General features: G+C 39.6%; 1 protein-coding gene across 3 annotated transcripts; it reads right to left on the minus strand.

Annotated features, from left to right (window-relative positions):
- Nucleotides 1–1,496: 1,496 nt before the first annotated feature.
- Nucleotides 1,497–13,190, minus strand: TMEM183A (transmembrane protein 183A). Of its 3 annotated transcripts, none has more exons than XM_083357768.1 (8): nucleotides 12,981–13,190; nucleotides 12,806–12,895; nucleotides 9,469–9,612; nucleotides 9,174–9,333; nucleotides 6,045–6,225; nucleotides 3,999–4,073; nucleotides 3,028–3,174; nucleotides 1,497–1,744 (listed from the first exon to the last, which is right to left on the minus strand). In XM_083357768.1, the coding sequence occupies exons 1-8, from the start codon at nucleotides 13,084–13,086 to the stop codon at nucleotides 1,562–1,564; spliced, it is 1,086 nt and encodes a 361-aa protein (XP_083213894.1). In that variant the 5' UTR covers nucleotides 13,087–13,190; the 3' UTR covers nucleotides 1,497–1,561. The 3 variants fall into 3 exon arrangements, with proteins under 3 accessions (XP_083213894.1, XP_083213893.1, XP_083213895.1); XM_083357767.1 differs by having other exon boundaries at nucleotides 3,028–3,183; XM_083357769.1 differs by lacking the exons at nucleotides 9,174–9,333; nucleotides 9,469–9,612; nucleotides 12,806–12,895; nucleotides 12,981–13,190 and adding an exon at nucleotides 8,302–9,134 and having other exon boundaries at nucleotides 3,028–3,183.
- Nucleotides 13,191–16,722: the final 3,532 nt, after the last annotated feature.

A 16,722-nucleotide genomic window follows, 5' to 3' on the forward strand; every position in this document is an offset into this window, starting at 1 on the left:
ACCCACTGAGAAGTCCCTCCCCCTAGGTGTTATCCGCTGGCAATCTTTTACTGGCGGCACCCTGAGAAGACCCTCCCTGTGGGAGCGCACTGGATGAAGGGAGCTTGATGCCAGCAGCAGGTGTTCCCTCAGATATCCCGGACCCTCACCATTTAGGGCTTTATAGGTCATCACATTTTGTTAGTAGGGCCCAGTGTTCAAGTCTGTCAAAATCTTTCTGTATCTTAAGGCTATCTTCTGGAGCATTGGCTATTCCTGCCAGCTTGGCATCATTTGCAAATTAGATTATTTCTCCATCTATCTCATCTAAATCACTGAAGATATTGAAGAATGTTGGGCCTAAGACAGAGCCTTGCGTACCCCACTGCATACTTCCCTCCATGTAGGAAGGGACTACATGTTGGGTGCGGTTGGTCAGCCAGTTACGAATCTGTCAGACCTACATTTTTCTATCTTATCAAGTAGTAGACTTGGTCTACTTTATCAAATCCCTTATTGAAGTAGATTATATCCACAGCATTTCTCTGGTCCACTAAGTTTGTCACTTTGTCAAAGAATGCAGTAAGATTTGTCTGGCATGATCTGTTTTTGACAAACCCATGTTTGCTTTTGGCCAGGGCTTTTCAACCTTTTCACCCATTGTACCACTTTTAGGTTATGGCAACATCCGAGTATTACGTCGCCTAGCAGTGTCAAAAACCTGACGACCAAAAAAAAAAAGAGTGAAGTACAGGTAGTCCTCGACTTACAACAGTTCGCTTAGTGACTGTTTGAAGTGACAATGGCACTGAAGAGTGCCCCCCCAAGACACAGCTGAGCAAGACACCTGCCTGCCTGCCGTTCTTGTCCAAGGTTTTCATTGTTGTGAGCATTTCTGTTGAGGATTGGCAGCGGGGGGTGGGTGGGATGGGGTGCTGTGTTTGGTTTTTATTCCTCCCGTCTGCTGGGTGGTTGCAGCAGGTTTTGGTCACTTCACATGACCCTAGGACACTGTGACTGTCAGTTGCCAAGCATCTGAATGTAAATCACAAGACCCAGGAGATGCTGCAACATTCCAGCTGATCAGTGCCGAGCTCCAGCTGGAGCCTTGTGCTCATCCTGGCACTTCCACTGAGCCGACAGCCCCAAAGAAGCGCTGATCCTGGCGCTTCCGTTGAGCCCTGACAGCCCTGCAGCTCCAGCCATCTCTCGCTCATGCGTGTGTGGTGCTGCCATTCCCCTCCCCTGCTACTTTTCTAGGATAGTCGCGTACCACCTGCCAGGTGCCAATGTACCACAGGTGGTGCCAGTACCACTGGTTGAAAAGCCCTGCTTTTGGTTACACATTTTTGCTGTTGTTTTTTTTATCAAAAAGCAAAAAGGACAAATTTCATTAGCACTAAAATATTTGCAGATGAATTATTTTTCATATAATAAAATGCTTTACAAAAGTTCTTTCCAATCTTATTAGCACAAATTATTCCCCAAGAGGTGATTAAACATATACACAAATTGGCTTATCAAATGTTGTTGTTTATGGAAAAAGCATGAAATACAATTTATGATGTAAACTTGGGAATCTTCAGATGTGTGAAGAAGGAAACTGTGGATGCCACCAATCAAACAGATGCACGCTATGCACAGGGTCCATTACAACCTGCATCCCATGGTCAAATCTGGATTTCTTGCCACTCCATACCGGAGAATCATGGAATAATAATTTCACTCTGTGGTGCCGCATGTCAGTGCTCACATTAATTGTGAACTGTAAAAGAAAAAGAAAAAAGACTTCTGGAAGCTATTCAATGACTTGGATCATACAGGCTCCTTAACTCCAAAATTGAATGGCATTTTATTCAACATTTTAAACTGATTTTGTCTGTAAATATTTTAAAAATAAATTGTATCTTTAAGCAGGTCAATATTGCTTAAGGCAATATTTGCTTTGCAAGAGCCAATCTGGGTTGGTGATACTCTGCTAGAGAGATGTTCCCTGAGGATGGGGGCTCCAGCATGAGTCTAAAAGCTCGGAAGACAAAAAACCTCTGGTCCTGGTGACCGACCCAGATTGGATCCTGCAACATTATCCTACGACATATATATTTGCCTTCACTTGTGAATATTTTTCCTGAAACATTTTACAGTAGCCTGTAATAAAATCACATGTGGTAGCTATTCCTTATTGGACTATTCAATATAGTTTTCAAAGCTGTATTTTTCTTACCTCTGCCAGCTTGAAGACTTTTCTATTTCAAAAATGCAGGCTGTCTTAGCTCCTGACAATTTATTCAGGAACTGTTTCAAGTTATGGCAATGTTGAACAAATGGTACTTATGACCAATCCCTGAAGTTATGGGGGGGAAGCCATGCTGTGATGTGTCATGTCATCATAATTCAGGCGCTTGGCAGTCTGCTCACACTTACAATTGCAGGAGCACTACCTGACTATCTTCTCCCCCCCATTGCTGTTCTTTTGGCTGCCCTATGCAGTGGCACTCCTTGGGCAGCAGCACTAGAGCCAAAAAAGAGGTCTTTGTCAGTGTCCGTCAGCTGCCACAGCCTCTGGTTCTCTACTTTAGCCTCAGCACTACTGTGGAGCTGCCTCGAGCTCTGTTCTGCAGCCAGCTGCCCGGCAGGTTTCAGAAGGCCTCACAAGTCTCCCAAAGCATTAGGACAGCGGTGTCAAACTGTTGGCACACAGGCCAGAGGCATCATGAGGAAACCGCGCCCACCCCATTGCCGGCAATGGGGAAAAAGCTCCGATACATCACGCGATGTCATGTGATGCTGCGAGTTTGACATGTCTGCATGAGGAGAATGAGCAAGCGACCAGCAGCTGGAGAAAGACAGCGGTCAGCTGGGTGCAGCAGGGCTTTATGGAACACTGGGTGGCAGAGGAGTTAGTGGAAGCAGTTTGCACAGGGCAGAAGTGTGAGATCCTTGTCCAATGACCATATACTCTCACCTAATGACCCAAACTGGGGCTTATTACTAAGTGGTGCAGTGATATAAAGACCTGAAAATTAGCAAAGAAATCACAATACTTACCAAAGTAACTGTCATGCCCATTACTATAGGAATATATATAAAGTCGAGAGTAGTTATTTGCAACAGACAGCAGTCTTGGTCAGGATTCATGTGAACATCTGCATACCGGATAGGTGGTTGAAGTGGTTTCAAACTTTTATTCTTGAACTTGGGAGACTCAAGAGAAATATTTCATTCAATTAACCAGAAACTGATTCCATTTCTATAAACTTTCAAATTACTTGCTCGCAGAAGAGTTAGAGATCAAAGCAGAAGAATCTGTAGGTCTGTCTTTAAAGATCAGGATTAACTGACTTACATATGTTATATTTTCTCTGGAGAAATAATGTGACACTTAATAGTTTTAATATAACAAATCTTGGCTATAATGGAGATTGTCATATTTGTCAGAACACCGACCCTTGCGTTTGCTATGGATATGACTAAGAGTATAGTCTGAATGCGACAAGTGGTAGCTAGTACGATTAACAGCACACTGAATTAATTAGCAACAACCCTGATATACTTTAAGTAAACTACAAACAATATCTATAGGCTATACTGTTAGAGGAAAAAAACCTATAAGAAATATTGCACTCAAGTTTGACATTAACCCCCCCACCCCTCACAATAACAAATTTTTTTGCAGTTTATATCAGTTTTGTTACATGCTATTTCATGCTGTTTTGTTTCTTATGAAGGGTTTTTTTGGGGGAAATGTACATTTTGTGCCACAATTTTAATAAAATGTTCCAACTTGGTAAGAATAGTACAAGCCTGATCACCAGCAAGGAAAGCGAACAGATAGGGCAGCAATGCACAAAATACCCAAATTCTCCACTATACAATATGAGCAGAATCTTTTTTTGGGACCGTAATCTAGACATGTATCTTGCCAAGCAAGATGCACTCAGTTATATGCATAAGTAGAACAATGAGTTATAAAGTAATACAAGTATTAATTAATTAATATAAATATTTAGCTTTCGTACCTGCCTTTGGAATTTGAAGCTGAATTCCCACAGAGAAGACTGCTTGTTAATCCTTTTAGACCAGAAGAGCAGGCACTAGTTGAGCAAGAGAAAAAGAGTTGTGGCCTGTGGACAGTGTTATACAGACATAAAGCAATAAAGCACTAGGCTTCCAACCTCTTTGGAATGAAGATCTTGGATTATTGAACATAAATGTATTAAAACAATCCAGTCTAAGGATAAGGTATCATGTTATAATTGTGCACTTACGTTCTGAACATAAATAGATAAATGGAAATAAAATCCAAGCTGTAGCTGAACTTAAACAAATATTTCCACAATTGAATCTAGAGGTAAATGATTTCAAAATATTGCTAAGAATCACTAATTATTAGCTTTATCAAGAGAAAATCAGGAAACTACTGGAACCAGGATAGGGCAAAGACATTCCAGAAGTTTATGGAGAAGGTAACTGTCATACAAGATGCCCATTCACAGCTTTATTAAAAAATCACATTTGAAAAGTAATGTATCACCTCTTATGACAAAAGCTGATCTACAGTGAAAATACTAATACAATCCCAGCTTAATCTTTTATCCTTTTATTGCAATTTTTTTGTGTTGATTGTTGTGAGCCACCCAGAGTTATTGGGAACTGAGTGGCATACAAGTTTGAATAAGTTAATAAGTAGAGGTAGATCTTGTTAACGTAACTGATAGAATATTCTTTTATCAAAAGTATTGTCTAGACATGCACAGCAATATATATATATATATTAATAGAGGAGTAAGCACCTCATCTTTAGAAAACCAATTATTATAGGTGCATACGAGTAACCCTTATTTAGCGATCACAAGCAAAATGATCACTAAGAAAAATTGCAAATATACTTATAATCTTACTTCAGCTTTCCTTTGCTTTACAGACATGTGAAGGTTGTAAATGCAAGGACTGGTCACAACGCTAACTTTTTATTACTGTCATAACCGTGAATAGTTGCTAAACCAGGCAGTCACTAAAGAGGACTATCTGCATTAGATTCAGAGGGATGCAGCTAGTGGAATTAGGCCTCTCCTCTGTGAAACCTGGAGTATTAGTTAAAAGGAGGAAAGTAGCTTAAAAATTTCCTAAGACATAAATTATCCACATGCCAGCTGTCCTACCCTTCAGATGTGTACCAACTGGTATGCTGCTCCAAGGGCAACCTTTGCTGACACCACAACAGCTCCAGTGTCCCACAGAAGCTACACTGAGAAAGAGAAAAGGAAATTAAATAGGAAAAAGCTGGATTCAGTAACCAAAAAGAAAAATACCAGTCTCTTCCTACTTTGCATACTCAATGTTGGTGGTGAACTCCACAAATGAGGGGAGATTCTCAATGAATAAAAAACTAAGTCCAAGCATAGAGGCTCAGTAACTATACAGTGAACAAAGATAGTGCCACGCACATATGGAAGATTTTAAGGAGCAATTGAATCATTTCTATGGTTTTGGAATGTAACCAAATTTGTAACTGTTACTGCAATACAGATTTTTTACATTTAATTTCCTTTTTAATGCCAATTTTACCCACAAAAGGATATACAAATGGTTAGTATGATACTGTGGACACCAAAGCCGTTGTGATGTGAATACAAAGCATTTAAGATACAAATCCATTTTTTTGTACTGGATTGGGCATCAACTAAATCCACTTAAATGAGCTGAATTTGTTATTTATTTTTTAATACAATATAAAACTGCTTGATCCAGATGATAGTCATCGCTTATCTTATTGCTTAAGGGATACTCCACAAAAAAACTATGATGTCTCAAACAGGAAACCAAAAATAATATACCTGTATTTAAGGTTTAAAATTTTGATTTCTGCATTGGTAGAATACATTGGTAGAATAAGTAGCCAAGCATTAATAACAAGCTTGTAGAGGTTACAAAATCACCCCTAGAAAAGGCAACATCTGTCTAAAATATGTATTAGGAACTGGACAGTTGCATGCTTTTCACTAGCTTGAAAGAAATCTGCTAATATTCAATGGAATAATTCTTCTTCTCAAAGTGTTACTTACTTTTGAATTTTTTAGACTGCTTGGAGTAGTCTCCGGGATAGTTGGGTTTCTGGCTATCTGGGAAACAAAAGGTCTATACATATGGTATAAGGAACGAATTACACACGCACGAAGGCAATGCATCTTTTCCATTGATTCTGGCTGTAAACGGATTGGGAGGGATGCACTCCTATTGTAATGCCTAAATAAAAAAAATAGAAATTGTAAGATAGGGATGAAATGCACACCCTGCACTCTTGAGATCATGCCACTGAAATCTGGAAGCATAATAGCTGACTTTGGTGGCATTTTTTTTTCAAAGTAAAGGATAGGAATAGAAGCAAGAGGCATCTGGGAAGTAAACTGTTTTCATTCTCACTTTTAACTGCCCCTTTCTGTGATGCTTATGAGATCATACTGTCAGTTATTATGGCACTGACATTGCATTGATGGGGGACTAAAGACCTCCTGACAACAATCCCATCCTTAACTTCTCAAAAACAAAATAATAATAATAATAATGGTACAACTTAAGCAGTGCAGTTCCAACCTTGTATCAATCATCACTGCAAACTGAAGTCCTCCAGAAGGTCAAGGTGCATCTCCAGAACTCTCATAGGGAAGACATTAAGAGGGTATTCTAGTTGAATGCTCCAACTATCATGATGCCTCTTCCCTAATCCTCATTTATCTATTTCTTATCAAATACTTCCGTTTTTGCTCTGTCAGTTGCATTTAGGCACTCTTCTATAGGTTAAATAATACTTCTAAGCCATTTATATGCTACTAAAACTCTTATTCCCATAACCTCAAATTAGGTGAAACAATGCATCACAGCGCAACATTTTTTATCCAAGGTACCTCAAATAGATAACTCATAGAATGTGTCTTAACTCCAGGATCCATGATTTCGTTAAAATTGAAATTTGACCAATTTTTAAAATAGTTTATGACATAATTCAAAACATTATAAAATATTACTTCTGGCTGACTTTGTCAACCACTGATATTTGACTGTACTATATAGTTCAACTTTGAAGGCAGATACATCTCTGATTATTCTAAATTTGAGGTTCAGCCATTGTTGAAAGCATTGAGGAATCTGATAAGGAAAGTTCTGAAACAATGACTCAACAGATCATGGGTTGCCAGCTAAAAGACTAATGTTAAGAATACTATGTTTATCAAAAAGAAAGACAACTTTGAATTCTATTTCTTACTGAAGAATTAAACAAGGAAAGTTACAAAAAACGGAAAAATTCCTGCACAATGCTCCTTATCAACATAGCACTGCCAATTCTAATTGAAACCATTCCTGTAAATTTATTTTATACGCAAGGGAGGATCATATGACTCATTTATCATGCAATAGTCAGTAATCTAAAACAATCCGTTTTAACGGATTCAAGAAAATCGGTGCAATTGTATAATGGAAGTTGATTTCATAATCACAGAAGTTCTGCAAGCTCTTTCAAAGAATTGTAGCAACTATTAATTTACTAGCTCTCAGATTTAACAAGTACCTTTCTATTAATCCCAGTAATTTCTCTGACAATAATGCAGTTGTTTTTATATTGTACTGCAGTGATGGCAAACCTTTTAGATACCGAGTGCCCCAAACATGCCCCGCCCCGCCCCCCACCCACAGGGCCACCTACCACCTCCATGGCTTGCTGTAGCACAGGGCTTTTTAACCAGTGGTACGGGTACCACCTGTTGGTACATTGGCACCTGGCAGGTGGTACACAACCATCCTAGAAAAAGTGTAGTGGGGGAGGGGAATGAGCTGAAATGGTGGCAGCACTACACAAGCCTGAGCAAGAGATGGCTGAAGCTGCAGGGCTGTCAGGGCTCAGCGGAAGTGCCAGGATCAGCGCCAGGCTCCAGCTGGAGCTCAGCACTTATCCTGGCGCTTCTGCTGAGCCTAGAAGAAGCACCGATCAGCTGGAATGCTGCAGCATCTCCAGGGTCTTGTGATTTACATTCAGATGCTTGGCAACTGATTCATATTTATGAGTTACAGTGTCCCAGGTCATGCGAAGTAACCAAAACCTGCTGCAACCACCCAGCACCAGGGGGGGGGTAAAAAGCAAACACCCCCCACCCCACCCCCACCGCCAATCCTCAAGAGAAATGCTCACAACAATGAAAATCTTGGACAGGAGGAAGAGCGCTGCCAGGCAGGTATCTTGCTTGGCTCTAGCTTGGTGGGCACTTTTTCCAGTGCCATTGTAACTTCAAACAGTCACTAAGTGTACTGTTGTAAGTCAAGGACTACCTGTACATCACTTTTTTCCTTTGTTTTTGGTCATCAAGTTTTTGACACCTTGCTAGGTGACTGGTGGTACTTGGATGTTGCCATATCCTAAAAGTGGTACAATGGGTGAAAAGGCTGAAAAGCCCTGCTGTAGCAGATCGCTCAGGCAGCCCTCCAGCGCCATGGCAGCTATGCCTTCCGTCCGCACCCTGCAGCATCATCTGCGCACAACAGGGCACGAGGGCGGAGTCTTGTCCCTGCTTTCTAGCTGCCATGCGACTCTCCTCTGGGGCAGAGGGGGCCACAGGGGAGGCGGGGCTGGGGCATGCTGCCTCTGGTACATTTGCCATAGGTTCGCTATCATTGCTATACTGTATGTATATTTTATAATCCACACTATCAATTATATATGCATATTTTATACAGTTATGCAGGCACTGGATTCAAAGACAAAAAAGCATTTGGATTATCAGAATGTAAACGCATTAGCTTTTTGAACACTTTAAAGCAGTTGCATTGTTTTCTGGAACTGTGTGGCAATTACTCTGCAATATCAGGAAAAAAGAGTTCCTTGGTTAAGGATTTGCCAACAACTCACAGTATGTCCTCCACATGCTATGAGATACCTTTTTATATCAAATCTGAAGTGATGCACAGCCCTAATATTTTGATGTTATCTCTTATATCAAATCCTAATATATCCTAACCAAAAAGGATATAAAAGAGTCAGTCTGGGAAAACTGTATTTCAGAATAAAATGCATCATTTATCTTTTATGCCCAAATTCCTATGCACACTATTTATAAGGATCTCCACTACAAATAATCTATAAAAAGCCCCTCAACTCGAAAAATACATACGGTACAGAGTAAAGATTCTACTAACTGTCATACCTTCTATAAAGCCTGGTCCAGAATACAGCTGTACAAGTAACAGTCCAGGCCTTTTTGCAAATTAGAGAAAAATTCACAGTGTCTTCTGGGCGTATATAGGATGCCAACATCAACCATATGTCAATTGGATATTCTTTGCCTACCACACACTCGGAGCTTTCTGAAATCAAAAACAAGCAATGTAACTGGCCACGTTTCAAGAAAAAAGTGGCATGACTTTATTTGAAGAGATAAAAAGTATTTTATTGTTAAAGTGAAATTATGTCAAAATAACAGTTAAAACGACAGACCTTACCTTTATGCCTCTTGCTTTTCTTTTTTCTATCGGTCATGAAATGTTCATTAGAATCCATTTCATCGCCACTATCACAGGACTCTCCCACAGACAGTATTTCATCAGTTGGTACAAAAGATGCTTCCAAGCCACATAGAGATTTCACTATAATCAAAAATAAACGGAAGAATTTGAGATATAAGAATTAGCAATGTCCTAGAATGAAGAGTGTAAAATAAATTCATTTTGACAATCCTAACCACAGAGAAGAAACAAGCGGGCAAAACAGGAAGATCCAAGTACAAATTCCTTTTGGCGACAGTAGGACAAAGAAAGGTTTGGAGGTCATCCTGTCACCTTGATTGTGGTGAGGAAGCCTCCAGTTGCTTGAAATGGCCTGGTAGTGTGGCTTGCCGTTAAGAAACATGTAGTTAAGATTCATTTAAGAGGGAAAGTTTCACAAGAGAGAGTGAAAGGCTGAAAGTTACCCCAAGAATCAGACAAGTTAAGGCAGGGACATTAAAGGCAGATGATGTGAACGAAAGAATACCATACACAAGCATTTGTTTATATGAAGAAAAATTAGGCACATGAGGCTTGAGAAAAAGAGAGGTGATAAACAAAGTTCTAGAGGAAAGCAGAGACAGGCTAATTAGAATGGGACCAAAGAAAGCCAGCCAACAGACATTCTGACAGAGAAAATGGGAAAAGAGGTAGTGACCTGAAAACAAGTATACTGAATCAGTGAATAGTGGATAAGAGAGAATCAAGAAATATGTTAGACTAGGACAACAAACACCGCCCCCATGTATAGTGATTTGCACAAGCTGAATTAAGCAAGATACAGGGTAGGTGAAAAATCCTGTAACAGTAGTCCTAACATTTTGACGTCATTTTTCCCCCCTGTATTAAGATTATGGTAGACTTTCATTTTTCTATATACTAGCCTAGGGATTCTGTTTTGTTTGGCCATTACAACTTTAAAATCAACATATTAAGATGTTGAAGACTGACTTAGATATTTCATCATTTAAACACAGTAGAAATATAAGGAATAGAAGATTTCATGCACTGCAGCATTAAGAGCTGGTGTTATTTTAAAGATGCTCATATAATCTTTCACATTTTTTAAAAATAATTTTATTAAAAGTTTTCCCAATGAAGGTTAAACATACAAACTAATATATAGAAAAAAGAAAAACAAATAAAATATATAGTGAACTTCTTTATAGCAGTTATAAGTACAGATATTTAGCTCTCTTTAAAGTTATATTATAACTCTCTTCTTTCAATAATTATCCTGTCTAATTATCAAAACTATAATTTTAAGTTATTTTGTCCTGTTTTATACAAAAAAAATCCACAAGGGGTTTCCACTCAGCAATAAATATATTGTCTTTTCTCTAATCAAACAAGTTAATTTGGTCATCTCAGCAAGTTCCATATCTTCTCTAATCATTCCTCTATTGTAAGTATTGTCAAATATTTCTATCTTTGTGCATACAATACTCTCACTGTGGTTATCATACACAAAAACAAAGTTCCATGAATTCCCCCCCCCAAAAAAACCTTTGTCTATCAACACCAAGAGGAAAACCTCTGGTCAGATGGAGGGGATATAGTTATTTTAAAATCAAAAAAGATTACAAGAAAATTAAAATTAAAGCAAATATTATTCTATTTTCATCCTGTTCTCCCTTCTGAAGATTTCAAAAGTAGTGAAATCTTCAATAAACCAATTAGATATGCTAACTAAAACAGTATAGGCATTCATGTCTTTCTTAGGAGAAAAGTTATTAGTTGAGGCCTTGTCACAGAGAAAGCCCAATATCCTTGCCATGATGTTGCTACAAGACCTACCTGTGGAACCACAAACATGATTTCCCTAGACAGGTTAAATGATTATGAAGAAAATGAGTACTTCGATCCTTTCACGGGCCAGCATTCAGATGCTGACTAACTTTGAAAAGGCTGCAGCAAAACCTATGGAATGTCAGGCTCAGGAAACATAAAGCCAAGAATCACATGAGAGTGATAAAGATCAGCACCAAGACAACTGGAACAGTTAGATCAGGGGTCCTCAACCCCCAATCTGTGGACCGGCACCAGGCCGCGGCATGCCAGCAACCGGGCCACGCAAACAAGCGAAGCCCCATCCATGGGATGCAGGCAGCACGCAAAACTATGCCTTCTCTGGTCCGTGGATAAATCTTTCTCCATAGAACCAGTCCCTGGTGCCCAAAAGGTTGGGGGCCTCTGAGTTAGATGATGTAAAGCTTCCCAGCTCCTGTACCCCAGTGAATGGAGAGAAGATTAGAGCCCATCTATGATGCTTCTTGCCAAGCAAAGGAGTAAATTTCTTGATTAGTGATAGCTGGCTGCAACATTATTTACGAGGCAGTACTAACTCATATTCTTTTGCTGGAAAAAAAAATCTGACCTCTGATTTTTGTGTGGTAATTTGCATGGATGCTACCTGTAAAAGCTTGGACTCAATGATAACCTGCACCTGGTTCTCAGAACCTTGGATTAATTTTGGACTATTTTTTTGCATGCTCTTGTTAAAAAATAAACTATTTAGGCAAGTGTCTGTTAAGAGAGACTGCTTTGGTTTGCTTGCTTTGTCTGCTACCTGTTTGTCCTTGAGTAGAAAGTGAACTACTATAGTAACTGTCAGTCTTTCAATCCAGAAGCAAGACAGATCCTAAGCCATTTTTAGGCTACTGTTAATCCATTCACTATTGGAACAACTTTTTACGTTCTCTATATTTTAGGAACATCTTTCAAGCAAATGATTTTGCTCCCTTATCCTTGAAAAATAAGAGCTGTCATGATGCAAGAAAATATTCATGGTTTATAAGTTAATAAGAGTTAACTGGTTTGAAAAAACAGGAAACATCTATCTAACATTTGGACAAGAGTTTGTGATATATTTGCCATCTAGAAGTCTGACTGCATAAAATAAATATGATTAATTAGCAAGAGGGAAAATAAGCATCAATCAAAACCTTAAAAACATAATACAGAGGTGTGCGCAAGCATACTCTGTTAAAGTGTTTTTTGTGTCAGAAAGCAAGATACTGACAGTTTTCCAAAGAAACCACAGGACAAAAGAATGATAGACTCCTCACAAATATCGCAAAACATATTTTTGAAAAAGGACAAAGTGTAATTGTTTTTATTGCTTGGGTCACCACTGGTAGCCTTGCGTTTCCAGGTGTCACTGAGCCACAAATTTACCTCTTTTGTCGTGGAACGTACCAGTGGTTACTTCGTGCTTCAGAAATGCTATATGAAACCCAGAAAACTGGATTCAGTAGGAACAGGTGTGAAGTTCAGCATTTTCGGCCAAACTCACCTTCCTGTTGCACCGCATTGGCCACAGCCTTTTTCACGCGTCCAGATTTCACTACAGCCGGATCCGAGTTTGCATAGTCGGCCACGGTCACTGCGGAAAGAAAGCGACTGTTCAGGGCACCTGATCAGGGGACAATGGCTGCCATCAGAAATGACGCCCAGGCCTCGCTACTCACTCCGCTCTAAGCAGACGTCTTCGGCCCGAAACTTGAGGCGCTTTCGAGCCCCGCGCTTGCGCATGGCGGACGGAGGTGCCACTACCGCTCGATCTCGAGGTGCCATTTCGTCACAGGTGGCCGAGGGGCTGAGCCTACCCGGTGGGCTTCGCAGCGCCGCTCCTCAGCCATCCCGTCCCTGCCGGCATCGTGACCGGCCGACGGAGCAATTCTCGCGATACCCAGAAACACCCAGGCTCGGGGAAAAGGACAGACGATCTGACTGCGCCTATGGAAGCGTCATCGGTTCGAGACGGGAGGCGGATCCGCGATCGGGGTTGCCGGAGCGGTTCAGTCTCCAGGCCAGGGGTCGGCAACCTCGGCTCTTTTATGACTCGTGGACTTCAACTCCCAGAATTCCTGAGCCAGCTATGCTGGCTCAGGAATTCTGGGAGTTGAAGTCCACGAGTCATAAAAGAGCCGAGGTTGCCGACCCCTGCTCCAGGCTCTTGGGCTACGAGGCGGGCTCGGGTTATTTTGAATTTTCTCCTCCACGATGTTTGTTTTCAAATATAGGACCAGGGGGTGATCTCTTTTCGGCGGGATTTTCTCCCCCATTTTCAGCCTCGAATTTTCCTACCTTACACGAAGAATAGCACGGCAGGTAGCATCCTTGTTCAACTTGTGAATTAGCACTCCTCCCCCCGGTCGTTTTTAATTTATTTTTTTTAAAAGAAAGAGGCGAGAAAGGTAGTTTCGGCTGGAAGGGGGATTAATTGGACGCAGCAGTGAACAGAACTGCATTATACTCCTATAATGGTCGTAGGCACCCTTAGTTGTACTCGTAATGTTTTTCCCCCATTTCACTGAGCCACCCTTGGTTCTGCCTTTCCACGAAGGAAACTGTTCTGTGAACCAGAGAGAAACCGTTTCTTTTTTCTTCCAGTGAATCGGGGAAAAGAGGTAGACAGGATGGAAAACCGAATTGAACATGAATCTCCATTGAGTTCCCAGTGTGAGAAGTAATCATACCGGTAGTACATGTTAATTTTCTTCTCCTTGGTTTCCTCCTGCCAAGTTCAAGAATACAGTGTTCGTTCTACAAGAATTTCTCTCTCCATAATTTCAAGCAGAACACATAATTCCTTTTTTTCCTGGCTGCACAGGTAGAATGTGCTTTATATTAAAATATCTCCTAGCAGGAACCTCCAAGCATGTTATTTATCCTAGTAAACTTAGCTGCAGATACTTCTGGACAAGAAATACTTTCAGACTCATTTCTTCATCTGTTTCATGTAATAGCTGAAATTCCTTCCTTCCATTTGAACTGGTTCGTAGATGAATTTTTTAGCTAAACCAGCTTAACTATGAATTTAGAGAGCATAAAACAGCAAAATCCAGATTTCTTCTAAATGGCACGGAAGAGCTCAGATTGCCTGTTTTTTTTTAAATCCATATCTGTTAGCTGTAGTTTGGGCTAACACATACACACACAAACAATGAGTCCACTTTTTACAGATCTTGTGAAGTTAATCAAAATTAGGATTTTTGTGTAATTCAATATATGGAAATTATAAAACTATGTTCATTCAATAAATATATCGAATCCTAGTTTGCTTATACCAATTACCTGAATTTATAGAAACTTATCAAACCATAAACTACTCATAGTGGTTGAGTTTCCAGAACACATTATGCTAAAATAAAGGTTTCCCCTATCTAGTTGTGACTGACTCGAGGTGGTGCTCATCTCGATTCTTAATCAGGGGAGCTTGCATTGTCTGAGAGATGCTTCCATCATCATGAACGTACGGAATGCAGTAACCTTCCTGTCAGTGATACCTATTTATCTACTTGCATTTGCATGCTTTTGAACTGCTAGGTTGGCAGGAGTTGAGGTGAGTACAGGAGGTCATCCTGTCATGTGGCGCTCAGGTCCTGAACCTGGCTGTTCGCTTTCCAGCTGACAAGCACAGCATCTTTAATTGCTGAGGCAGTTTGTACTTTACTATGTTGTATATGTTGTATGTTCATAAAGCATACAGAATTAATAAATTGATTTGGCTTGCTGAACACTCTAAATCAGGTATCCCCAACCCCCTGTGTTGCAGCCCACTATTGGGCCTTGAACAGTTCAGAACTAGAACGTGGAAGTGGCAGGTGAGCCCATGCGCGCACATCCTGCTTGGTTGAGTGTGTGTGTGCACACTTTATTTGCATGAGTGGCAGGAGTGCATGCCTGCTGCTTGCGCAAATGGAGCTGTGCTTGTGTGCTTGCCCACCACTTGCACAGAACCATCCCCGCATCCCCACCAATGATCTGCAAAGCTGGAAAGGTTGTAAAACTGCTCTAAATCATAAATTAATTACTGAACTAGTTTGCATCACACTGGGGTAAAGGTAGCCAGCCTCATTTTAGTCTAGTATATTGTATGAATCCAGCCAACTAAAAAAAATATCTTTATGATTTAATCTACAACATTCAGTCAAAGCTTCTTTATATTCTCTGCTTTACTAGCAGTCAAATTGTAATTAAAGACCTAATTGAAAAAGCAATTTAAAAATAAGCCACTTATAAATGATGATGTACCCAGGGCTTTTTTCTCATAGAATGGAGTTCCGGCACCTTTTTTGGATGGAACTTTGTAGGGTAGGCAAGGTGGGTTGTATGACGTGTGAGTTCCGGCACCTTTTTCTTTTACCAAAAAAGCACTGGGCACCTAATGAAGTACATTGCTTCAATGTCATGTATGCATTCATTTTTATTATAAAATTTCATATTGGGTTTAGTTGTAAATGAAACGTCTGTTTAGATGGCTTGACATTGTACAAACCCCTCATGATATAGTTAATGTATTTCTCATAATACACTTAAAAGTAGTGGGATAAGGTAGAAAAACTTGAAGAGAGGCCATTTTTTAAAAAAAAAAACCACATATGCTTACTGTAGAAGATCTTGTGACTTATTGGAAGGAAGCTTATTACAGAATAAGCTTATTACAGAACTGAATTCAATTAAAATTCAGGATTTAAATCAATTGAAATTCAGAATTTAGTTAAAATTCAGAATTATATTAATTTAAGTTCAGAATTAAAATAGTAGAATACTTTTATGTAGCTTATTACAAGAAGGAAGCTTATTACAAAAAGAAGCTTGTAAAAAATAGGACTGCTTCAGGGGACCTTTGGAGATGTGAATTTTGTGGAGCTCCATGTACCAGAAATGGAACTGCTATTATGATCAATTGTACATTGTGTTACATTTTATGTAATTGTATCATTTTATTATTGCATTGCCTCTGGATGTTGTTCTTGTACATGAGAGTTATCTGATTGAATAACACTAACTTTAAGTCTATATTTTCTATACTTCCTATATTGTTTAAATTGTAATAAGACTGGATCCTTAGTGAGACACACCGTGATTTCTAAGTACAGTAAATACAACCTGATATGTGCCTATTTAATCAAAGCAAGTTTTTCAAGCTAAATAATGTTGTAAGGTTGGTAAATAATGGATTTAGTTTAACAAAAGAAGTCTAAAATCAAGCTGATAAATGGAAATAAATGGAAATATATTAAATACACTAGAACGTGCATGCCATTTTTTAATTTCTCAACGAGAGGAAGTTTATCTGACGGATTTTTTTCAGATGCATATTTGTATATGTGTGTATGCGTGTGTCGTGTGTGTATGTGTGTGTATCGCTGATTATTCAGTAGAACAGGTTCCCATATGTGTGTGTGTGTGTGTGTGTGTGTG

Source organism: Vipera ursinii (assembly GCF_947247035.1).
Source record: "Vipera ursinii genome assembly, chromosome: 3".
In the NCBI taxonomy this organism is placed as follows: Eukaryota; Metazoa; Chordata; class Lepidosauria; order Squamata; family Viperidae; genus Vipera; species Vipera ursinii.